This window comes from Poecilia reticulata, linkage group LG4 (genome assembly GCF_000633615.1).
Source record: "Poecilia reticulata strain Guanapo linkage group LG4, Guppy_female_1.0+MT, whole genome shotgun sequence".
Classification (NCBI taxonomy): Eukaryota; Metazoa; Chordata; class Actinopteri; order Cyprinodontiformes; family Poeciliidae; genus Poecilia; species Poecilia reticulata.
Window position 1 is genome coordinate 5,951,187 of NC_024334.1, and position 24,126 is coordinate 5,975,312.

General features: G+C 38.7%; 1 protein-coding gene across 5 annotated transcripts in view; it reads left to right on the plus strand.

Moving 5' to 3' along the window:
* opa1 (OPA1 mitochondrial dynamin like GTPase) overlaps positions 1 to 24,126 on the plus strand; it is a 32,247-nt gene that overhangs the window by 1,377 nt on the left and 6,744 nt on the right. The window contains exons 2-29 of one of the 5 annotated variants that reach the window (XM_008406850.2): positions 695 to 1,019; positions 1,168 to 1,264; positions 1,388 to 1,495; positions 2,356 to 2,406; positions 3,511 to 3,593; positions 5,788 to 5,934; positions 8,099 to 8,152; positions 8,232 to 8,336; positions 8,505 to 8,591; positions 8,890 to 9,003; positions 9,084 to 9,164; positions 9,258 to 9,332; positions 9,427 to 9,498; positions 9,711 to 9,810; positions 9,964 to 10,094; positions 10,728 to 10,800; positions 10,892 to 10,964; positions 11,048 to 11,163; positions 11,961 to 12,025; positions 12,212 to 12,288; positions 14,234 to 14,399; positions 14,997 to 15,149; positions 15,374 to 15,482; positions 16,489 to 16,568; positions 16,722 to 16,862; positions 16,948 to 17,064; positions 17,162 to 17,255; positions 17,672 to 17,782. In XM_008406850.2, the coding sequence (XP_008405072.1) occupies positions 695 to 1,019; positions 1,168 to 1,264; positions 1,388 to 1,495; positions 2,356 to 2,406; positions 3,511 to 3,593; positions 5,788 to 5,934; positions 8,099 to 8,152; positions 8,232 to 8,336; positions 8,505 to 8,591; positions 8,890 to 9,003; positions 9,084 to 9,164; positions 9,258 to 9,332; positions 9,427 to 9,498; positions 9,711 to 9,810; positions 9,964 to 10,094; positions 10,728 to 10,800; positions 10,892 to 10,964; positions 11,048 to 11,163; positions 11,961 to 12,025; positions 12,212 to 12,288; positions 14,234 to 14,399; positions 14,997 to 15,149; positions 15,374 to 15,482; positions 16,489 to 16,568; positions 16,722 to 16,862; positions 16,948 to 17,064; positions 17,162 to 17,255; positions 17,672 to 17,782 (3,005 nt within the window). The remainder of the gene's footprint in view (positions 1 to 694; positions 1,020 to 1,167; positions 1,265 to 1,387; positions 1,496 to 2,355; positions 2,407 to 3,510; positions 3,594 to 5,787; positions 5,935 to 8,098; positions 8,153 to 8,231; positions 8,337 to 8,504; positions 8,592 to 8,889; positions 9,004 to 9,083; positions 9,165 to 9,257; positions 9,333 to 9,426; positions 9,499 to 9,710; positions 9,811 to 9,963; positions 10,095 to 10,727; positions 10,801 to 10,891; positions 10,965 to 11,047; positions 11,164 to 11,960; positions 12,026 to 12,211; positions 12,289 to 14,233; positions 14,400 to 14,996; positions 15,150 to 15,373; positions 15,483 to 16,488; positions 16,569 to 16,721; positions 16,863 to 16,947; positions 17,065 to 17,161; positions 17,256 to 17,671; positions 17,783 to 24,126) is intronic. The other 4 variants (XM_008406846.2, XM_017304409.1, XM_017304408.1 and 1 more) reach the window with 4 other exon arrangements.

Below are 24,126 nucleotides of genomic sequence, written 5' to 3' on the forward strand. Positions count from 1 at the left end.
TATTAGACACTAATAATACCACAATAAAGCTTTAAAAGTGGTGTGTTATTCTGAAATCTTGTCTGACTCTTGGTCATAGCTACGTGAAGCACAAATGTGGTGGAATTTCTATAAACAAAAAATGGTTAGAATCTATGTGGAACCTCTGATCCAAAACACTTTCATAGAACAGTTTATAATTACAAGTGACCCAAATTTATTACTCCCAACATGTCTCGTATTTTGAGCGTTATTGTGCTTTGCTACCTGAACCAGCTTGGATTCCAGTGCTGTAAGAGAGAGCTCTGACTGAACAAGATCCTGTTCTCATTTACACTTCCTCATCTTCTTCACTCCAGTTTCAGAATATGATGACATGGATTGACCTTGCAGCAGATTTGACTTAATAATCATGGGCCTATATGTTGCTGCTTCTTGCATAATTTTTTACTGTTGTAACAATTTTCAGTTTAGTTGTTAGATTTTCTTTGCACTGCAGACTTGTACACAAATGGTACAAGTAAATGTGGTTGTGAGTATAATTCCTCTTCTGTTGGTTATTAAGAAGATAAATCAGAAGTTGTCTTTACAGTAGGTGCAGGTGGTCGTAATAAAAGTTCCAAAATTATAGAATCATAAAATGGAAACATACGCCGCTTGTTTCTTTTTTTTTTTTTTTGTCTGTTTTTAATGCCATATTCCTCTGTTATTTCAGCGTGGCTTGTAGGAGCCTCGTCTCAAACAATATGGGGGTGAAATTCCGGATCCCACTGCAGAAACTTCATCCTCTGTCTCGTGCCATTCACCATCGTTACTCTGGAAACAATAACCCTCACCGGACTCCTCATCGCACAGCAGCGCGATATTTTACCTCCATGTCCCGGTTGCCCATGCGGCCTTTGAAGCCCCCTCTGGGGTCTGGTGGTCACAGGCACCAACAGCAACGCAACTTCTGGGTGGCCCGCCTGGCAGCTCGGCTGCTGAGGCTCCGATACATCCTGCTGGGAACAGCAGTTGGAGGAGGTTACACAGCTAAGAAGGCCAGTGCTAGTTGTTATCACTTATGTTGTGTCAAAGTCCATTGTGTGGATAATGAAGCAAAAATCTTTCATTACTGGTTTTAATTTGGTGCATATTTGTAAACAGACAGCAGGTAATTTTAAGTAAAACATTTCTTTTAATTCTTAGACCTATGAAGAGTGGAAAGACATGCTGCCTGATTTCAGTGAATACAACTGGGTCATCCCTGATTTTGTGTGGGAACTGAGTGAAAATATTGATCTTGGTAAGTTTCTTTTTTGTATCAGTAATCTTTGTTATTAAAATTGTAGATATCAATTTATTTTACGTTGTTATCCTTCAATCACATGTCAGATTTTCATACCTCATCAACATTTTTGCATTTAAGATAAATTGGCAAAAGCGTTACCAGAGATGGAAGAAATCGCTAAACTTCTGCCTGACTTTGAGAAGATTGGAGAGAACTTCACTTTCCTTAAAGGCCTTCTTTCCTCTGGTGAGTAAACTGAACATTATCTGGATGCTGTAAAATAAGTAAATGAATTCAAGCCCACATATGGGATGAATTTGAATTTCCAGAGGAAGGTTGCTGTCTATATTTTGGGTGATATTTTAATTTAATGTTTGATTTATCACCTAGCTTTTGGTGCATTTAAATGAATATCTTGATCTACATTCAGTATTACAAACATGTTATTCAGCCTGTTTCCTGAATAACTTCCTCTCTGCTGTTTTTCTGACTAGAGTGTGTTTATATACTGCTGCTGTGTTTGACAGACTGATATGAATCCAAATAGTTCACTATTTATTGTCTGACTATGTTGAATTTTATTTTGCGTCAGTGCATGTTTACAGTGTTGCAAAGTTTTCTTTGTCATTAAACTTTACTGAGTCACTGAAAAACATAAGGGGGTAGTTTTGATATTTTTGCAAAGACTTTAGTTTTGATGCATTTTTCAGAATGGGGAAATAAAAATATATTCTTGACCAACTAATTTCTGATCTGAGCCATTTAAGACGAATATTACACATTTGATTGGTGCTTCTTTAATATCCACTGGTTAATCTTTCCACAAACTTTTGTGAGTTCACAAATACTTTGAATAACATACTTTATTTGTAATAAACAAAAAAAAGGTCAGTCAGGGATCAGATCCAGTTCAGAATTTAACTCTTTTAATTGGTTTCTTCAGGGACTTTTTCAACTAAAGCTTCTGCTCATCCACAGCTTTTCATTACTCATCATTATTGTGCTGAATTTCTGGTTTGACAGCCATCCCTCTGCCTGTCTGCTTCATGATTTACATCTTGTGTTCTTCGTTTCTCCTCTTCTCCTGTCCTCCACATTCTTCACAGGTGTGAGTTTGGGTAGTGAAGTCAAAGGAGTCTCTGGCCTGCGTCTGTTAGGTGTGTAATCCCCGTATACTAGTAGAACTGTCCATACCCCTTTTTCTTTGTCACTCTTCAATGACATCACACAGGACTGTGATTATCTGATTGTTTAGATTTAGCAGTGAACAAAGTGGACAACCATATTCCAAATGTGCAGAAGGAATTTGTTTCTTTCTATAGTTCTCACAAAAGGACTTTCAAAGACTCTCTTGTTTGTCTGTAGTTTGTTCTCCTACTTTCTTACTCTCTTTTACTTGTCTCTCTCTGGCTGAATATTGTCCAACCTTTTTAGGTCTTTGCCTCCTTTGACTTCAAGCTCTCCTCTCACCTGGCCTCTTTTAACTACACGTTCATTACTAACCTTTTCAGCAGTCTTCCTCTGTCTCTGGTTTCTGACACTCAAATTTTTGAAAAATGTAGTTTTATTTTGAATTTTATGACTCATTTATGAAGCTGTGTGCCAGACCCTTAGCTATGAGTCATAGAAAAACAAAGGAGCATCCCTGGCAATTATTATTATCTCTTGATTGCTCTTATGGCTACCAATGGCTTCATAAATATATCTTAAGTAATTTGCACTAATTTTACATTCTGTGTTTTAAACACATTTCTTATGTTGATAAACAAAGTGATAATTTTTAAGATTTAAAAATGATTTAGTCATTCAACCAAAAAAAAATCTGTTATTTTTTTAAATGTATTTTAAGCAAGTATGATTTGAACAATGTTGCACCACATTAGAAACTAATATTAATCTAAAGTCAAATAATATTCATCTAAATATGAATTCAAAATATAATTTTCAAGATTTCAGTTTTCTTTCAGATGAAACTTATTTAGATATACATATATTTTGTCTCTTTAATAAACTATTTAATCAGCAATAAACATATCAATGTTGTCATTAGGACATCTAGACTAACTAATGCATATTTTACCTTAGAAAATTAGTTTTACTTACCTACAAACTCAAGGATTTCAGCAACATTTTTCAAACATTTAAACTTGATCACAAATTTGTGGGCTTTTCTTAATCAAGCACCCCTTGAAGCCTTGTAGCATTATTATGTCTTTTTTGTCACTACTTTTTTTATGTCTTGTGTTTTTGTTTCCTCTTAGAAAATTCAGGCGACCCTGCTCTAAAAGCTACAGATTCTTCAACTGGAGCTGCACATGATGCCAGTGATAAGCAGTACAAAAAGGCAAGTGTTTAAAATCTGTTTCACACTTCATAGCTTTTATACTCTCTCAATGCCAGCACCACTCTCTATCATTTAAGGGGTCTATTTTATCATTTTTATAAATTTTTTAAATAATTATTTGTCTTCAAGCTTATATCTCACAACCAATTTATTCATTTTTATGACTGAAGTCAAATCCAAGTTGAGTCGAGCGTGGATTTTTACGTAGACTTACTGGTGTGGAATCTGAGAGCAGTGGTTTTGAGAGCTAACACACAAGCACCCTAAGGAGAGATTTAAAAGCTCTTGGTGTTGAGTCCTGTCTGCCAGTTGCCAGTGGCCTGGCAACTGATTCTGCTCAAGATTTTTGGTCGTCAGCTTGGTTGACTCTTTCTTTAAATAAAACTACAATAGTAAAACTATTTACTATTGTATTTTTTCCATTGTTCCCAATTAGTGGACTCATATCATACATATCCCAATTCCAAGCAACAAATCATCATGCTAGCACCTTCCTATTTTAGCACCTGTGGCTAAGAAGACTGTTATATCAGAAAAGCAAGTTTTAAATTTACTTACCCTTTTAGAAACCAATGGAAAGGCATACTGTGGTTTTTATTTTTTTTCCTTTTGAAATTTGTGGCGTTTGTGGCTCTAAAATCTGATGATATAGTCCCTTTAACTTCTGTTTGCAGTCTGTCACCATTTCAACCATAATTAGTTCAATCAAATGGCCATCAAAGATACATGAATATAAATTTTTTTAAAAGTTACTTGATAATAATACTTTCAGTCATTGTGCTTAGAATATTGCACATTGAATTAAAAAATTGCATCAAATAGTAACATTTCTGTTTTTCGGTTCATTCAGTTTATTTGATGTGACGTCCTTTTTTATTTTGCACTTTCTAAAGTCTGACATTATTTTCAAATCTTCCAGAAATTATACAACATACCGCTTAGATTTGGTATCACTCTTACTGAGAGCTGGAAAACACTCATCGGTTTCTTTACCATTGCCTATTCATACCTATTTAGCTCTGATTGTGAGTTTTTAAAAAACATATTGGTAACGTATACCTTATAGTTGATAGTTGGTTACTCTTTTGAATTTTTGTCATTTATTTGTTTTTGCAAAAAATATATATTTTTGTATGTGTTCATTCCTCCTGTCTTCCTTCCTACCTTCTCATGTTTTGTTTTAGTGTTACCATTTTCTATTGTTTTGTGTATTTTCATAACTACGCAAAGTTAAAACAAATAAAAACCTGAAAATATATGCATTAGGAAGAGGTGCATTTTAACCCTCCCACGGTCTTAGCGCGACTCTCAGGAGGAGCGCTGCAGATGACGGTTAAACAGCAGGGAAGCGGAGTGAGAGGGGGGTTTTGTGTCAGACTGTCTCGTAAAAACGCACACGGAGTTGGCGCGACCACATACAGAGTAAAAAACAGTTGAGGTTCAAATGACCCCATCTCTTAAGACCACGGGAGGGTTAATAAACTTTTCTGCTGGTATCCCTCTTATTGCCTATAACCAGAGACTCTAACATGAACACAGCTTTTATATTACATGTCTTACATTTGTAAGACAATGCAAAAGCTAGAGCTCTAAAATGAGACAAACTCTGTGTTTCATGATGGGGATCTTTGAAACTAGACAGAATCCACCTGCTTTTTGCTTCATCTCAGTAGATTTTAATGCTTTCTTTGCTGATTAAGTTTTCATTTTAAGCATTCACAGACCAGGTGAGTTAAAACCACGTTAACATTTTTGTTTTGATACATAAAACACTTGAAAGAGAATAGTTACAATTTTGATGTTGTCTTTAATCTGCTATGGTGCATAAGGAGCACCAGTCACTGTTGCTGCCGCTTGCTGGAAGGCACTGATTGTGGTATTAGTTGCCTTTTCTGCCCTCAGTCTGGCAAAGTTTGTTTTGAACCGAGACATACTTTGTTTTATTCACTGATGATGGTGGCAAGATTCTGAAAGTGAAAGATTCTTCTTGATTCTTTCAAACAAATCCTGACTGAATTCTGATTCTTCCACCTGAACAACACCAGTGCCAGCTGCGCCGCCTGGGTTTCCTGCAGTGGGATGCAAGCATTGATCCACATGGCATGGATCAACCCGGTGGCCGGTTGTTGTTCTTGGGTTTTTATTATTATTTTCCTCCTCCTTCCTCTCTCTCACGTCTCTCTGACGCACCCAGCAGGGTCTGCTCGGAGAGCTGATTTTTATTCAGCAGCAGATCCAGCGGCATGAGGAGGAGGTCCGGCGGGCCGCTGCAGCCAATAGTGCGCGTACGTCATCCCAAGAGCGTGCTGCGAACCACAACCCCTCGACACAGACGCGCAAGGTGAAGGTCCCCCCTCACTTTGATCCCAATCCCACCAACAACTCCCAAAAACGTCCAGCTAAAGGACAGAGGAGGGACCATTTGGTTCAAGTGAAGTGAGACTAATTTGAGCTGGAGTCAAGTTTTGCATAGATTGGTTGCTTAAATGTAGAAACTTTCAACAATGTTTTATTGCTTTTGTCATGCAAAACAAACATTGTAACTAGAAGGTTTTAATCCTGGCAGATTAGGTATTTATTTCATATCTCATGAAAGAAAAGATACTTTATCCTTTTTTGTTATATTTGTAGAAGTGATGACACAAACCTGGAGTGCCTTGCAAACATATTCATTTCTCTAAACCTTTTCACATTACAACCATAATTTTCAAGTGTATTTTATTGGGATTATATAAAAATGTGGCATTTATCTGGTTTTAGTCTCTTTAACTGAAAGTCTAAAACTTTGTAACTAATCTAATAGTTGATTTTTGAACCCAAGAAATCAATTATTAGAGTCCTAACTTAATCTCAGTATAAACCCAGTGGTTCGTTAAAGGCTGAATAAGTTTATCAGAGACCAGAGAACACAGCAGACAGGTCAAGGATGAAGGTGTGGAGGTTTTTTAAAGCCGTATCTCAAACTAAGAACACATCTCAAAGCTCTGGAGCTGCTCCCAAAGTTCAGGTGGAAGAATCTGTCAACATGACGATTTGTTGTACACTCCACAAATCTGACCTCTTTGGAAGAAGGTTGTTGCCGATATACTGCAGCATTCTTTGTATGGCAGAAAACTAGAACTGCACGTCACCCTCACAGTTGATGGGAGGATGGATTGAGCAAAATAGAGGATGATAATGGTGAAAAACAAAAGCTGTAACAGTAAAGATAAAGCCAGAGCTACAATAGAATGTGTTCCCAGTTGAAGTTCAGAACTAAATCAATAACCTGCTGCAATCTGACTCGACTTGAGCTGTTTTGCAAAGATGAATTAATAGGAAGGTTTGTCTGCAGAAACTTGCAGCAGTCATTGCAAATTGAAGCTGGCACTCGACTCAAGCTGGCTAAATACAAATGCATGCCACACCTTTCAGACTTTTAATTGTGAATAAATTTGAAATGCGTGCTTGATTTTCTTTCCATTTTCAATTTTTGCAATCCTTTCTGGGGGTCTGTCACATAAGATCCCAGTAAAATATGTTTAGGTTCATTGCTGTAATGTAACAAATTTGAACAGTAGAATGAGTCTGAATAGTTGTGCAAGGTGCTGTATCTTGACATTTTAGCCTTCTCTGAAAAACTTGACAACAGTCTCCACATCTGACTAAATGCGTATCACTGGGCTTAGATTTTCCAGTAATTTTTGCGTGACAAGCATGAATCTTTTGCAGCCTAGTTCTAGAACAGTTGCAATGGATTTAGTTTCTCATGACTATAGATGTAGCTGGATGATAATCAACTGTCTCGTTTAATGTTTGGGAGCACAGCATGAACCTGTGTGGCAACCAGAGGCATGGTGTGAGCTGACCTCTTTGAAAATCTCTGGGATGAACTGAAGTTTAAGTCAAGATTGAAGCCGTTAGTTCAAAAGGAGCTGGTTTGTTGCTGTGAACGTTTCTGCATATTGCTGGAAAATATCTCAAAACAAAGCTCTTGTTTCTGTTTTTTAGTGAAGAAGTAGTTCTGCTCATGTAGTTTGCTGTGTCTGTGTGTCTTTTAAGTTAATTTTACCTTCTCCCAGTTCCATTTCTTCTTGTTTCCTGTCTTCTGTTGCTCTCATGCAGAGATAACACTCTGTCATACAATTACTAAAATCTAATGGAGTTTAACAAAATCAGGTCTTTTGTAACAAAATGATTTTGTAAATAAACCTGGCTTGATTTTTACAGGATTCACTCTTTAATTTCTGCCTGTTTGTGGATCCCTGAAATTAAAGCTGGGTTATGGCAGTTATATGTTGACTGTCTGCCTGAAATGTTTGGATCTTTATGCATTAACGCGACTTTCCATTTTGATTCTCTATGTAATACAGTTTGCATGTATTGAACCTTTGCGGTGATGGTGTGAGTTTTCTCTTCTGAAATAGTACTCTGAGCGTAATGGAAAGCTACAAGCTGAAGACTTAAAGGAAACATAAATTTTACCCATTTCTCTTGTTTGTCTTTGTTTCTGCTGTGACTTTCAGTCATCAGACAAAGAAAAGATTGACCAGCTCCAAGAGGAGCTTCTTCGAACTCAGGTAGTGCATCTCCAAAATCAAACAAAAACAATAAAAGGACCTTGCGAAATGCCTGCTAATATGATTAATTATTTCTTAGTTAAAGTATCAGCGCATGCTGGAAAGACTGGAAAAGGAAAATAAAGAGTTAAGGAAAGTGGTGCTGCAAAGAGATGATAAGGGGATTCATCAAAGGAAGGTGAAGGTGAGTCATTTATTGATACAAATCTTAAACACTTAATACTGACAATATTTAAGGTTTCCATATCTGCTTGTGGTGTGGCTGTTGTTAAGATTGTTTAGTTGTGAACCTGTTAAATTTGTCACTATTACTGCCATTTAATGGTTTTTTTTTAATAAATTTGTTTTTCAGAAATCCCTTATTGACCTTTATTCTGAAGTTCTCGACATCCTGTCTGATTATGATTCCAACTACAACACCCAGGACCACTTACCCAGGGTGAGGTGCACAATTTGTAATCCTCAGACAGATTTCAGATTATTTCTTAAACAACATGTTGGTCTTTTTTTGTTAAATGTCCTTATTGGTTAATAATATCAGCATTTTATACTCCTGAAAGTTATGAACTACCTCTTTGTTTGTAATTCACTCAAACACTAAATATTAGTTCCCCATGTTTCTCTATTCAGTCTTATTGTATTTAGCTAATGTCATTTGTATCATGTAAATCCTCATGATGTAACTAATGACCTAATTTGTAGCTTATCCAACGTCTCTCCTGCTCTTTGTCCTTCAGGTGGTTGTGGTTGGCGATCAGAGTGCTGGGAAGACCAGCGTGCTTGAGATGATTGCCCAGGCCAGGATCTTCCCCAGGGGATCAGGAGAGATGATGACGCGCTCTCCTGTGAAGGTGGGTGGAGGACAGAGTGGTTTTATGTCTGGATTTGATTCCTTCTTTCCCTTAGAATAACCTCTATATTGTCCCTACAGGTAACATTAAGCGAAGGTCCCCACCATGTGGCCATGTTCAAAGACAGTGGCCGAGAGTTCGACCTCACTAAGGATGGGGATGTAGGTCACACATGCATCTGATTTATTTAAGGATTAACTGCAATCTAGTTGCTTTTTCACACATGTTTTTTTCTCTTCTTGGTTTGTGTGCAGCTGGCTGCTCTGAGGCATGAGATTGAGCTGAGGATGAGGAAGAGTGTGAAGGAGGGACAGACAGTCAGCTCTGAGGTTGGACAAAGTTACATCTGGATTATTAACAAAAAAAATTATCTTATTTATATTTAGAACGGTTGATAAAATACTTTTATTTGTTCCACAACAGACAATCTCTTTGAGTGTTAAAGGGCCGGGTATTCAGAGGATGGTTCTTGTTGACTTACCTGGTGTCATCAGTGTGAGTAATAAAACTTTCTCAGATAGACACTGATATATTATTTTATATCCATACATAATTTTAATATGTATGGAGTGCCATTGCTATAGGGTTCCTATGCAATTGGGAAATGCCTGGAATATGTAGGAGCCCCAGTACTAAAGATACATGTTTTTTTTTTTTTTAATAAAACAAAGATTTTATGTAATTAATGTAATTGAACTACTTTCTAGACTGTGACGACGGGCATGGCATCAGACACTAAGGAAACTATCTTCAGCATGAGCAAGGCCTACATGCAAAACCCTAATGCTATCATTCTTTGTATTCAAGGTGAGACATGGTCATTTGCTTTTCCATTGCCTGATGTAGAGGGAACATAATATAGGAACAGTATTTGTGGAAAGGTCCTGAGATTTCCCCAAGAAACAAAAAGCTGGACTCCAGGTTTGTCATTTTTGATCTGTTTATTCTTCCTTGACCCAGACGGCAGTGTGGATGCAGAGCGCAGCATCGTAACAGACCTGGTCAGCCAGATGGACCCTCAGGGCAGAAGGACCATCTTTGTTCTAACTAAAGTGGACTTGGCTGAAAAGAACCTGGCTAGTCCAAACAGAGTAAGATAGCTGAACCGTTCCAACACAAATGCTGCTTTATATCCATAATTATGCACTGACTAGCTGTAAATATTTCTCATTTTGGTTTAATTTCCAAAATGATCTGCTTCAATTACTGAATTAAAGATAGTGATGCTGCATTTTCACTTATTATGCCAGTAAAATGTTAGTCACCAATATTGTTTTATATCTAGGTGATCCACTAGAGGGAGCTCAATCTCTTCTAATGGACCATACACCAATCAGGCATAACTTTATGACCACCTTTCTGATAGTGTATTGGTTTAATTTTTGTTACTACTGGTTCACAGTTGCTCCATCTTTGAGCCACTTAGATGTTCTGAACCAGGCGTCCAACCATCAAAATTTAGTCGTTGCAGATTTGCTTAAATCTTCACACTTGTCCATTTTTCCTTCTTCTAACTACCCAGGTTTGGGTATAAAAGGTTCACTTTTTGCCTCTCATATATCACCCACAAACATGCAATGATGAGATAATCAGTGGTATTCACTAGACTTGATCATATACACCGTTTATGTATAGTGAACTTTGTAACCTAAATTGGCGCCTCTTACAGTTTGATCTGTGCCTTTTAAAATACTTTTTATTTTTTTTATTTTTTTCTCTTTTAGATTCAGCAAATTGTTGAAGGAAAGCTGTTTCCCATGAAAGCTCTTGGTTATTTTGCTGTGGTAACAGGAAAAGGTAAAAATTCTTCCAGAGTTTTGCGGCTTGCTGTGTTTATTTTCTTCTTTTTTCACAGATTTTTACTGACTGTTTATGTCCCCATTCATAGGGGGGACCGGGGAGAGCATAGATGCAATTAAAGATTACGAAGAAGACTTTTTCCAGAGCTCCAGATTGCTGAGGCAAGTTAAACTCTAACAAACAAATATCATGACTGTTAAAGTGAATAACTGTAAAATTGAAAGTAATGTTTTTGTGCCTAAAGGGACGGTATGCTGAAAGCTCATCAGGTCACCACAAAGAACTTGAGTCTGGCTGTCTCTGACTGCTTCTGGAAGATGGTCAGGGAGTCTGTGGAGCAGCAAGCTGATGTTTTTAAAGGTATGCTCGCCTGACATTTACTAAATGTTTATCTTGACCAAAGGTTCTGAGGCAGTAATTGTAAATGAACCAGACAATGCTTCCTCTTCACCCTAAGAGTCTTCTGTCTCCAGGTCTTTCTCGGCCCATGCTGCCACACTTCCCCGGTCCCTCCCTTCTGCCTGCTTCAATTAGTCTAGACAATCACAAGCCATTCCCAACAGCAGAGGAGATTTATAGCTGTGAGACTGCAGTTCCCATAGACCCATTGTGTTGCATATCGATCTATATTCTATCAAATCACATGCGGCCGGCTTTCATCCTCCATTCTTGGCGCCACAAAGCTGCAATTAGACTAATCTGCAGTGTGGATAGGGAGCTGAGGGAAAAGGCACCAGGCTTGCTTCACCTGTGTGTGCGCGCACGTGTGTGTGTCTTTGTGCATATGTTAGAGCTAAAACTCTGACTTTTGATGAAGCATAGGCTACTGACCCCATTGCTTCACCTCCTAAGGGACCAGTTAGGAGAGAGTGTGCAAAGTGTCCTCAGCCTCTCTTATTAAAGGATGGGCACCATTAGCAACCTGAAGGTGTCTTTTACATCACACTATGTGGAAATAAAATGAGCTGTGTGTGCCGATGGTTATTTCTTGTTGATTGTTGAAATCTACTGTTTTATACATCGGAGCAGCTAAAATTAGAACGCCGTTAAATGACTGGAGGAAGTTCTTTATTAGGGTGTATATGTCAACCCATCTTGAAATCATCATTTAGTGATAAACATCAGATAATCTTTATAAGAGTCCCATCTTTCCACAGCATCACGATTCAACCTGGAGACTGAATGGAAGAACAACTATCCTCGTCTGAGAGAACTTGACAGAGTAAGGCGAACACAGTCCATGTTTCTCTGTGGTTCTTTCATACAAAAGCTTCTTAGTAAACTTATCTTAAAGGTCATTTGATTGGTTATTCACCTTGTTAATATTCTCGGAAAAGCGGTCACAAGTTTCTTTCTGAAATGTGTTCCAGTCTGCTGTGATTACTCATGGTGTTTTGTCTTTTTGCAGAATGAACTCTTTGAAAAAGCAAAAAATGAAATTTTGGATGAAGTCATTAGTTTGAGTCAAGTGACGCCCCAACTCTGGTAAGTCGTTGATAAAGTTATATTGTCGTTCATTTGTAGTGAAATGTCAGTGGATATTTTCCTCAAACAAAAGTTGATCTCAGAAATTCAATCAGAAATGTGAAACATGTTACATATTATGACTCACAACTAATGAAACACCAGGATACAATTTCCAAGAAAATTCATATAATTTTATAATAATATTAGACCAACAAATATTTTTAATACATAACTGTTATGTCATGGCCACACAATGAGAAGTTTGCTGACTTGCAGTTATCTAGCAGACAGTCCCAGACGCCGTCTGCAAGGAGAATCAGCCACAAAAGGTCAATGTTAATTTAGCTGGTTGCTCAGCTACATCCTGGTATGTTATAAAATGTTGAGTGGAAGGAAAAAGTGAGGTTGAAAAAAGGTGCACCAGTAACAGGGATAACTGCAGTTTTGAGAGAATGATGAAACAAATCCCATTTTAGAGTTTGGACATGGAGTGGACAACAGCTGGAGTCACCGCTTGAAGAGCCACACAGACATAGCTGGAGCATGGGTTAAAACAGCCATCCCTTGTTAAACCACTCATGAACTGTACACAAGGTCAGAACCATCTGACCTGGTCTAAAACGACTGGGCTATTGCTCAGAGGTCCAGAGTTCTCTTTTCAGTCTAAAGTACATTTTCTGGGGAAATTAAGGTCTCAGAGTCTGGACAAACGGGGAAGAACGTTTTAGAGGTGCTGATTTCATATTCTAGTATTCTTTGCACTCTCCCTCACTGCTGAAGGTACCAATAGCTGGTTCAGTGATCATTGTATCAGTCTGCCTAATTGGCCAGAAAACTCTGCTCACCCTAATCCCACAGAGAATCAATGGAGTACTGTCAAGACAAATATGACAGACACCAGAGCCAGCAGTCTATTGCAGAGGCTGGGGCAGAGCCTATATTCTATACAGCACCTGATGACACTTTTCAGTCTGTTGACTGTATCACATTTTCTGTATTTCTATATGAAAATTGTTTCTTCTATTCTCATGTAACTTCTAGTTATTGTGAAGACTTGTACTTTGAGAATTTCACAGTTTAATCATTCAGCTAACACAATCTTTACTTAATAATATATTTTAGATTTCTTTATATCCTGGTTATCATTCCTAGCATTTATTGCTCCCTTCATAGACTCTCATTTATTTAAAATTCTTCCTGAAAGCTATTTATCCCACATAAGCAGATCTCATGTTTTTTTACATTTCTTTTAAAATACACCACTGGTCATTTATCTTTGTTTATACATTCTGTATGACTATATAGCTTATCTCATCTAGTATGAGGAAAAAGCTTGCTTTAATGAGATGTATGCATTGTGCTATGGCCATCCCCTGTGTGCGTGCCTCCAATTTACTTTGATCAATAATCTGATGAATGGCCCGTGGACAGGAGCAGGGGTGGCCCTGTTAGCCAGCCAGCACAATTGAAGATAGCATTTATTGACAGAGAGCAGAGCCAGCTGGAACAAAGGGGACACGACATGAAATATGAGGAAATGTTTATGATTAATGAGAAAAGGAGCAAAACTGCTGTGGTTACAGGGAGACTCAGTTTTGTTCCTGAGTCGCCATGCCATAAAGGAAAGTTGCGATACTTTATGCTGCTAACAGAGTCATCGTAGTTCTGGCTACAAAAATAAAAGCATCACAGCGGTAGGTTATCTCTCTGTTGTTGTTGTCTTTCTATCCCAGTGGGTCACTTTACTGAGCTGTACAGGAAACATAGAGGTTTTTGATTGGCACATTTATGTTGGATCAATGCTTCTAAATGCAACCAAAAGGGACAGTTCAGATCTTGAAAATGTTAACATAGTTTAAACAGAAAACTGAGACTGGAACAGCCATAAGGACTGTGCTACAAATCAACAAACAGCTGTTATTCAGCTCAGTACTAATGCCTTCCATGTTTTTGCTCCACACAGGGAGTCTATTCTGCAGAAAAAGCTCTGGGAACGTGTTTCCACTCATGTCATCGAGAACATCTATCTGCCTGCTGCCCAAACGATGGACTCTGGGACCTTTAACACAACTGTAGACATCAAGCTGAAGCAGTGGACTGACAAGCAGCTTCCACATAAGGCACTGGAGGTAAAATATTTAAATAAAACCGACATAAGTGCAAACAGTCTTCTTTGATTCTTGATAGCTGTTCATCTGATATTTGTAATCCGGGTTCCGAGCCTGATTTAATTCTTAAGTTTGGAAAAATGTAATTTTTTTTTTCTTTGTTTTGGTGTTGTCCGATTTTCTTTGAGGTCTGACTGGGAAAATCTGATTTGAACTTTTTTTCCTAGTTTTTAAGACACAGATGAGAAGCAGAGGGAAAAAGAAAATGAGCATATATTACAAATGATATAACCATCGCAATATTTACCAATATTATCCCATCATAGGATGTTCTAATATAGCCCTACTGTTGGTTGACGCATTTACTTTTGATTTTGATCAGTCAATTGCTGATCAGAGGAAAAATTGACTATCTCCAATTGGTAGCTGATTGATTGGTTAATTTCTTCTGTCTTAATTCCAAATCTTCCCTCCTGTTTCTTTAATTGCTACTGCTTAGTTAATGCTGATCACTTTTGGCACTTTGTAGGAAGCATTAAATGCATCGGTTGCCTCATTTTAATGTCAGACAGACCCAGCCTTTTCTTCCATCTGCTTTGCCAAATCTCCCCCCTTTAGGTTGCCTGGGAGACTTTGCAGGAGGAGTTTGCTCGCTTTATGGCTGAATACAGAGGCAAAGACCAGGACGACATCTTTGACAAGCTGAAGGAGGCAGTGAAGGACGAGAGCATCAAGAGGCACAAGTGGAATGAGAGAGCCATGGACAGTCTGGTAAACACAGAAAGTCAACTCATCCAGGGTGCAGCAATGCAGAAACTCCCACACTTCTCAATTTAACTTCTTAAATCAAACTCTTCTCTAATTATCTGCATCTCTTAAAGAAAGCTGGTCTTTATAGCTTTGATCTATTCTGACTAAGGCCACATGTAGCACTAACTGTAAAAGTTTTCGTCCCATCGTGTAATGTATTTATATGTCTTGCTGCTGTGTGTCAGAGGGTGATCCAGCACAACGCCTTAGAAGACCGATCCATCACCGACAAACCTCAGTGGGATGCTGCCATCCAGTTCATGGAGGAAACGCTGCAGTCACGCCTCAAAGACAGTATGTTATCCACAGCGTCCTTCTGTCAGAACCACTGTTTTAGAGATCTGTATAGATTGTGCAAGATTACCCATAATTCAGTGTAGAACCATCAGTGCTTCCTGAACTTCATACTTCAAGAAACTGAGACTACAGAACAAATTATCATCTTCACATACTTTAAAGTCACAAATCTGTGCTAAACCGGTATAATTTATTCATGTTTTAAATGTGACTATTTCCCCCACTGATTATTGTTGTTACATAAGGTTAGTTTATTTACTGTATTGTATCAGAATATATCTCATATGATTTAACTAATTCTAGCTGTCTCCTCCTGCATCACTGGAAATCTATGAATAGAGTTCACTCCTCCAGATTATTGAACAGAGGTATCTATGCTGCAGCGCATCTCCTTCATAAATCTGATTAACTTTCTATGCACGCATCGAAACATACAAATTCACTAATATTTGGAGACGTTTAATATTTTTCAACAATGTCCAATTAAAATAACGTCTTTTTTCTAACTTTAATATGAGAAAAAAAACTACTGGATTCACTGATGATGAATAATAAACTGCTATTTCATATATTTATTGTAGCAGCATTTTAATAGATGATCAATTATTTATATTAGATGATGTAGCAGCTTCACAGAAGGGGTGTGTGAGAAGAGAAACTATTCTTTTAATCAACTTAAATTTTAAAAACCTCTCTGGTGGTAAAAATAGATAACTGGGTCTTGTTCCCTCAGCAACAACTTTAACACTGAAGAATGTTATGAGTACAAACCAGCCATTTAACTCCGGTGTGTTTGTTGACTGGGAAGAAGATAGAATTTTGAAGATTTAAATTGATTTCATATCTAAAAATCAATTTTCGAATTGATTTTCATCAAAATGAAAATCGGCGCATTCTGGCATTCAGCACACTCCAGTACAAACTAAGGTCCTGAAGAGTTTTTGTAACATGCATTAATTTGTTTCCTTGCATCTTCATATTTTATCTGCTATTCCTCTTTAAGATGAATCTGTGATCAAAGACATGGTGGGGCCTGACTGGAAAGAGAGGTGGCTATCGTGGGTGAACCGGACGCCAGAACAGGTAAGAACCATGTGTTGTTACAAACAGATGTGATGCTGGAAAGATTAAAAGTTGCAATAGACTCTATAATGTCCAGATCCAGAGTTTCACAGTTCCTTTCTCTATTTCTAAACGAGTTTCACCATCATGATGAAATGATCTCTGGTCTCACAGCACATTCGTAATGAAACAAAAAAAGAGCTGGATCGCTTGCTGAAGCTGCATGATGACCACACTGCTTACCTGGCCAGTGATGAGGTCACCACAGTGCGGAAGAACCTGGAGGGACGGGGCGTAGAAGTGGACCCAGTGCTAGTAGGATCAAAGACAAATGATCTAACCAAGTTTAGGTGTAAATAGCATATTTCTATAACTACTGGAATACTTCATACCTGTGCAGATCAAAGACACGTGGCATCAGCTTTATCGCAGACACTTCTTGCAGAAAGCACTGACTCACTGCAACCTCTGCAAGAGAGGTTTCTATTACTACCAGAGACACTTTGTTGACTCTGAGGTCAGTAGGGACAGTGAATGATAATGTACCTGCCTTTGTTTTGGTACATGCTCACACCTTTAATACATCCCTGTGTTTTTATACGTTTTCATCTTAGCTGGAGTGCAACGATGTGGTGTTGTTTTGGAGGATCCAGAGGATGTTGGTCATCACCGCTAACACACTCCGGCAGCAGCTTACCAATACCGAGGGTGAGGATGGATTATGACAAGAGAGCGGCTCTAAAATATCACTCATCAGAAATGGTTTAAAGTGGAAAAGACCTGATGTGCAGCAATTTGTCTATTTGTGTTGAATAGTTTCTAGAAACATGGTGTCTTGTTTTTTTACTATTTGGAAGTTGTAATTTATTTCCATTGAAGTGGTTTATATTTATCGAAACAAATTTACTTTGTACATACATTATAAAAAGGAAAAGTATTCAGTCAGATCAGGCTTGCAGCTTGAAACTCTTTCATTTAGTAATGATATTGATTTTGGACTTCATATGCTCAAATAAACACCTCCCATCTCCTTTTTTTAATTAATAAAATGTCTTTTAAAAGGAACACCTCTAAAAAGTCTAAATTAGCATCGTTTTTATGTGAGGCTTGTTGGTTGTTTGCAGTGCGGCGGTTGGAGAAAAATGTCAAAGAGGTCTTGGATGACTTTGGAGAAGACTCTGAGAAAAAGACTCAACTCATCACTGGCCGCAGAGTCCAGCTGGCTGAGGATCTCAGTAAGATAAAAACCACACAGTAAACACTTCGGTCAAAATGGAATATTCCTGCTATAACTCAGAGATTTTTATTAGCAGCTACTTACTTGGCAACTTTATAATTTTGTTTGCTTTTTTACATTTAAGTCGACCGCTTCTGCAGCATTTAAAACACGGATACAACTTTTTAGATGTTCCAACACACCTAAGTCAAATAAAAGACTGAATATCAAACCTCTGCAGATCTTTAACATGCTGAGGATGCAAAAGTAGCAAGATTGACTCTTGAGAACTGGTTTTTGAGACCTCTATATAAAAAGAAAAGGAATTTCTTTCAGTGGTCAGAAGGGGGCAGTAGTGTTTCAGATAACTACTCCTGGCTTAACGAAGCTACAGCTGACAGTGCAGTCAGGTTCAAATAGAAAGTTGCTTTTTAAAGAGGGTTTGCTCCAATGTCCTTTCAGGTTCTTGGTTGATCTAATTACTCGTATCTTAACAGTATCACTGATGGTACTTACTGCAGTATATGTGATTAACTGTTTTCAGAAATTTGGTTTAAATGTTGACATTTTTGGTTACATCAAAATGGCTATGTCATTATTGAAATCAATATTTTAAAGCCTAATTAAAAATAGAAATGTTAAAATTATTACTGCTTATACAAGAGAAATTAGGAGTGATGAGTTAAGAAAGCTATTATGTTTTGACAATGTAACTCTTAAAACAGTCATGACGTTATTCATTTAGTTTTAAAGATCTATCAAATGACACAAATGCTGTATTTACACACATTTCATGTCTTTCTCTGGCTGCCATGTTTTTACATGGAACAGTTGTAGTTCCACAGTAACATGTTTAGCCTGTTTATAACTTAACTCATACGTTTATAAATCAGCTCATAACATGTTTCAGAAAATATGGCGCAACCAAAATAACACAAGTTGTTCTCCAGCTTCATAAAGTTGTGTGTAAATAATATAGACAGACTATAGTATTTATATTGTCATTGTTTTTCCTCTGGAGGGAGTTGAGTAGAAAGAGAGAACAAGCACACACAGTCCTGTGTCCGTACCACATCCATCCATCCATCCATCCATCCATTTTCCTGCACCCTTGTCCCTTAGTGGGGTCGGGAGGATTGCTGGTGCCCATCTCCAGCTGGCTTGCCGGGCGAGAGGCGGGGTCACCCTGGACAGGTCGCCAGTCTGTCGCAGGGCAACACAGAGACACACAGGACAAACAACCATGCACACACACACTCACACCTAGGGGCAATTTGGAAAGGCCAATTAACCTAACAGTCATGTTTTTGGACTGTGGGAGGAAGCCGGAGTACCCGGAGAAAACCCACGCATGCACAGAACTCCATGCAGAAAGACCGGGGCCGGGAATCGGACCCAGAACCTTCTTGCTGCAAGGCAACAGCTCTACCAACTGCGCCACTGTGCAGCCCGTCCGTACCACACTGCATGTAAAAAACCCTAAACCTGCCTGGCCTTGTAAACCCTGCAAGGCAACAGCTCTACCAACTGCGCCAATGTGCAGCCCGTCCGTACCACACTGCATGTAAAAACCCCTAAACCTGCCTGGCCTTGTAAACCCTAAAAGACAAGCCGATCCCAAACTTTTCCAAACAGGCGTGGCTTTCCCACTTCCCTCCACCAAAGCCTCCCGTGTCTGATAGATGTGGGAATTCAGTTTGATTCTGTCACGGAACCTTATGAGATGGAAACGCACCTTAACACAAACTCTGTACTTGCTTACAGTAAGAGCCTCACAACAGGTAACAACCAAAATTAAGGATTTGAAAATCGTTAATAAATTAAGAGCTACCAATTCCTTTTACAAGTGGCCTAATTTCTAAAAGAGCCTGAAAGTGTGTCTTTTATTCTCGATGTAAATCCAGCAGGTTTAATTTGAGAGCAAGATTTGAGAGAAAATTGAAGCAGAACGACAACTGAAACCTACCAAATCATGACCATTCACCTAAAGCAGGGGTCCCCAAACTTTTTCCTGTGAGGTCCACATAACTTTTCCCTTCTCTGGTGGGGGGCCGGAGTCAGTTTGTAACAGAAAAAGTGTGACGATTGCAGGAGTGCCTAAATGTAAAAATGTATTGTTTTCCAGAAAGCACAATCAAATAACCCTCTGGGTTCTTCACAAAAAAAAATCCAGGAAATAACACTATTTATTAAATAAATACCGTATTTTCCGGACTATAAGCCACAACCCCAAAGGTTTCTTTTAAAAAACCAGTTAACATTCACATATAAGCTGCAGATATCTCTGCCGCTCCAGGTTTTCCACAACGATGCAGCAGAGGGGGGCTGACACCCAAAATTTGAGTCAGAACAGGTCAATTGAATATCACATTTATTACGGTTGAAAAAGAAAAGTTGCCTAATTTAGATTTAACCGAACTGATTACGGTAGTTTCCGAACGATAACTGTTACAGTAAAAGTGCTGATCCTTCGTGTCTGCTACTAGCATGTGCTAAATGAAAATGGGCGCTTCCTTCTTCTTCTTCTTCTTCCTCTTTTTCTTCTTCTTCTTCTTCTTTTTCTTCTTTAGATTTCAACGGCAGCTTGCATCCATTATTGTTGCAGTACTGCCATCTACTGGATCCTAATATCTATAGCTCAAATTCTCATAATGATCCCAGTATTATTTAAAAAACTGTTAAATAGCATTTCCCCTCAATGCTATTTAACTGATCAACAACATTCTCAAATTTCAATTCCCTATTAAAACCTAATTCAGTTTTAATGGGCACTTTCTTCTTTTCCAATTTTGACTTCCAATGATTCACTTCCTGCTAAAGAGCCCCCTAGTGGTTGAAGAAAAATCCACATATAAGCCACATGGTTCAAAACTTAGGAAAAAAGTAGCGGCTTATAGTCCGGAGAATACGGTATATGAAAAAAAATCTAAATGCTCTCTGGTATTGTTCAGGGGGTCGGACCAAATGTGGAGGCGGGCCGGATCCGGCCCGCGGGCCGTGGTTTGGGGACCACTGACCTAAAGCATCACCTGAGGAACAGCAGAGCTGGAAGGCAGCTATTAGTTCTGCACTCCAAAAATCTGTTGAATATTAGATTGTGTTTTAAGAAATGCAGTGGGATGCTTTTCTTCTGATGGAACAGGGAAACATGTCAGAATTGATAGATGAAGCTGTATACAGGTCTGTCCTGATATAAACCTGTTTGGTGCTTCGAAAGACTTCAGACTGGGTTAGAGATTTACCTTCCAGCAGGAAGATCTGAAACATTCATCAGATCTACAATAGAATCGTTAAGAGTGACTCTCCATCCGATCTGTTTTGGGAAGAACAGTTGTAGATGTTAAAGCTGGTAGAGATAAACCCCAAAAGACATGATCACACAAATGCACTCCATGACAAAATCTGGTATGACTACTTCATGGACAGCATATAAATTGTATTTTTTGACAACTGCTTTTTTAATTATTCTTAAGATTTAAAATGAAAAAGAAGATAAAATATAGGAGATGTTAATTTTACCAAAATACATCTGGTTTAAATTTGCGTCACATGGCTTGTCTACTCTCTAATGTCGTGTTTTATTGTCAGCTGTTGGCAGACATTGGATCTGCTACCAGATTAACCACCGCAGTGGTTTTTTGGTGTTTATTCAGATCCGGGGTTAAGAGCCCTTGACGGGACTTACACCCACACCTTCTGAGGTGAGCTCAGTTCTTCGGGAAAGGAGACTTTCTCTGTCTGGGAAGCAACTGTTTTCCCGACATTCTGAAATCATCTCTCCTCAGAAATGTTGCTTATCTCTCTGTTTAAAGACACCAGGTCACTTCGCCTAGAGCTCAAACTATGACTTGACCCCCACAGGTCAGCAGGGTTGTGAGTCAACACAAAGGGTTACTTAATCCAGGTGTCCTTTTTTTTTTTAACTCGTGCTATCTCCTCACATTCTCCTTCATTATTTCAGCAACTCTTAGATTCTGTTTCGTTTCTTGACAGAATTAGACGGAAAGAATAGGATATCAGGGAGGATACCTTCGACTGACTTCTCTTTCTGTTAGAAAAAAGGAGGGAGCAAAGAAGGAGAATGATGGAGAGATATGAGACAGAGGGGAAAGGATAAACACACTTAACAAAGGCAGAAATATTCTCCCGGGGGCAGGCTCCTGTTAAGCTCTGTTTGCCTGCTCACAGACAGCCTCAACACCGCTCAGGTTACAAATAGAGGTCAGGTGCGTGCGTCACCGAGGGAGTGTGAAGGCGCCTTTTAATGAATGAAGAACAGTGTACGCTGCAGAGAGGAGTGTGTGCATGTGTGTGTGCGTGTGTGTTACGGTCAGCGTGTGCCAGACGGACTGCGTGGCACAGCGCCGCCTCTGGAGCAAAGCCCAGGTGTGATGTACAAACCCAGAGCAGGAATCACTGCTGCTGCTTTATTTTGCCCAAATTTGGAAACTGTCCTTTGCGTGTTTGTGTGGTTTCAGTGATTTTTACTGTTCCTGATGTAACAGACCGCAAAGTATTACTGATAGAAAACATGACCTGTAGGCATTGTCATTTTAACTATTTTATGTGTTCGTTTTGACCTTTTGCCTCCATTCACCTTACTTATGAACTTCCTAATATGTTGCTTATCAATCACCTAAATTTGACTGTATGTGAGCAAGAACAACCCATTTTCTTAATTTCTTCTTTTTCATTGTTTTCTCTGCTTTATCTAAAATGTTGAGCTCGTGATTCTTTCAGAGACACAATCACTAGAATAAATAGAGCAGATAAATTAAGACAGAACAACAGGATTTAATAGCATTAACAGAAAAATCTGAAGAGATGTACTGCATAACCTGGTGGAATAGCTTTCAATAATATATCTATGAGCTATCTGTGACATTTATTACTGGATGAAAGCTGATCAACCAGATATTGTTTCATCGTCTTGCGATCCTTTAAGTTCAGGGTTTCTATGCAGTCTGGAAAATCTTGTTTTTAAGTTTTCCAGTTCTGGAAATGTATCAGAGAAGAACATGGGAAAGCATTTGTATTTTCAGATGAAATACAAATGCTCTCGTCGTAAATTTTTCGGGCATATGAAAAATTTGCTCTTAATGCTGCTGTACCTCCTGGGAAACTGGATATAAATATCTCATTTAATTAACAATAAGGCTGATTCAAGTAGGACAGAATGACTAATCTATTTTTTTTTACAATAATTTCACATTTTAATATATTTGCATATGAATCATCATAAAGTACAATCACTTTAGCAGTTTAAATTAAGGATTTTATCTTTTTTGCATTTTCACATCTCAAAAATTTGTGTCACAAATGGGTTTTGGGCACAACTCACAAGAGTTGATTCAGAAGGAACACCTGGCCACTGCACAACCTCTCACCATAATCCCCACAATCTTCACAGGAAGCTTGTTGGAACTGATGAATGCAGCAATTTGTGGAGAATCGTGGATTTGAGCTTACGTGAAGCAGGGTTATCTGAGGGTTAGGGAACAAGAGGTGTCAACAGAGGTTCCTTTAAAAAAAAAAAATGGAAATAATGTGTGAAGTGCTTGGCTTGTCTGTGCGTGCAGTAACTTTCTCTGTTTGCTGGTGTGGAAGCAGGACACAATAAAGCTGTGGTTGTCTGGGCTTGCTCAGCGGAATGCCCTCTCAGCCTCACGCTCACTTTGTCTCCTTTCATCTCCTCCCCCTGCACCGCCTCCTTTGAGCAGCTTCCTTCACAGTGATTAGTGAGGGCTCAAGGAGAAGTGCTCCTCTGTTCTTCCCCAGCTTCAGGGGTGACGTATGATCTTAAGGTTCTGTGTTTAACATCTTCCTGAGAGTGGGTTAGATGGAAGCAGCGAGTGTTAACGTTTACTCTGACCTTTTGCCACGTGGACCAAAACCGCCAAATTGAAACTCTGCGGGTGCCTCAAAAGTGTTTACAGCTAAAAACATTGCAAAAATATTGTTTGGAGTTTTTGCAGGCAAGCACTCCAGGCTCATTTATTGAGCCTTTAATAGTTTCTGCTCTTAAACTGTTGCTTTTCCACGTTACCGTGTCCTACTCAACCTGCATCAGTCTGAGGTCTAACTGAACTAATAGACAGGTTTTGTTTTTTTCTAACAGAAGAGGCAAATTGTAAGCATTTATCACATTTATATTGCCTTCCACTTTTTAACATGCTTCTACGGTAAATGTGCTGAATTTACAGAGCACTTTTCTAGTCATACTGACAACTCAAAGCACTTTGCACCCATCCACACTCACACAGATCAAGAGGCAACTTGGGATTAAGTGTCTTGCCCAGGAGCACTTCAACATGTCAATGGAAAGCTGGAATCAAACCCACAACCATCCAGTTGCGAGGCGAC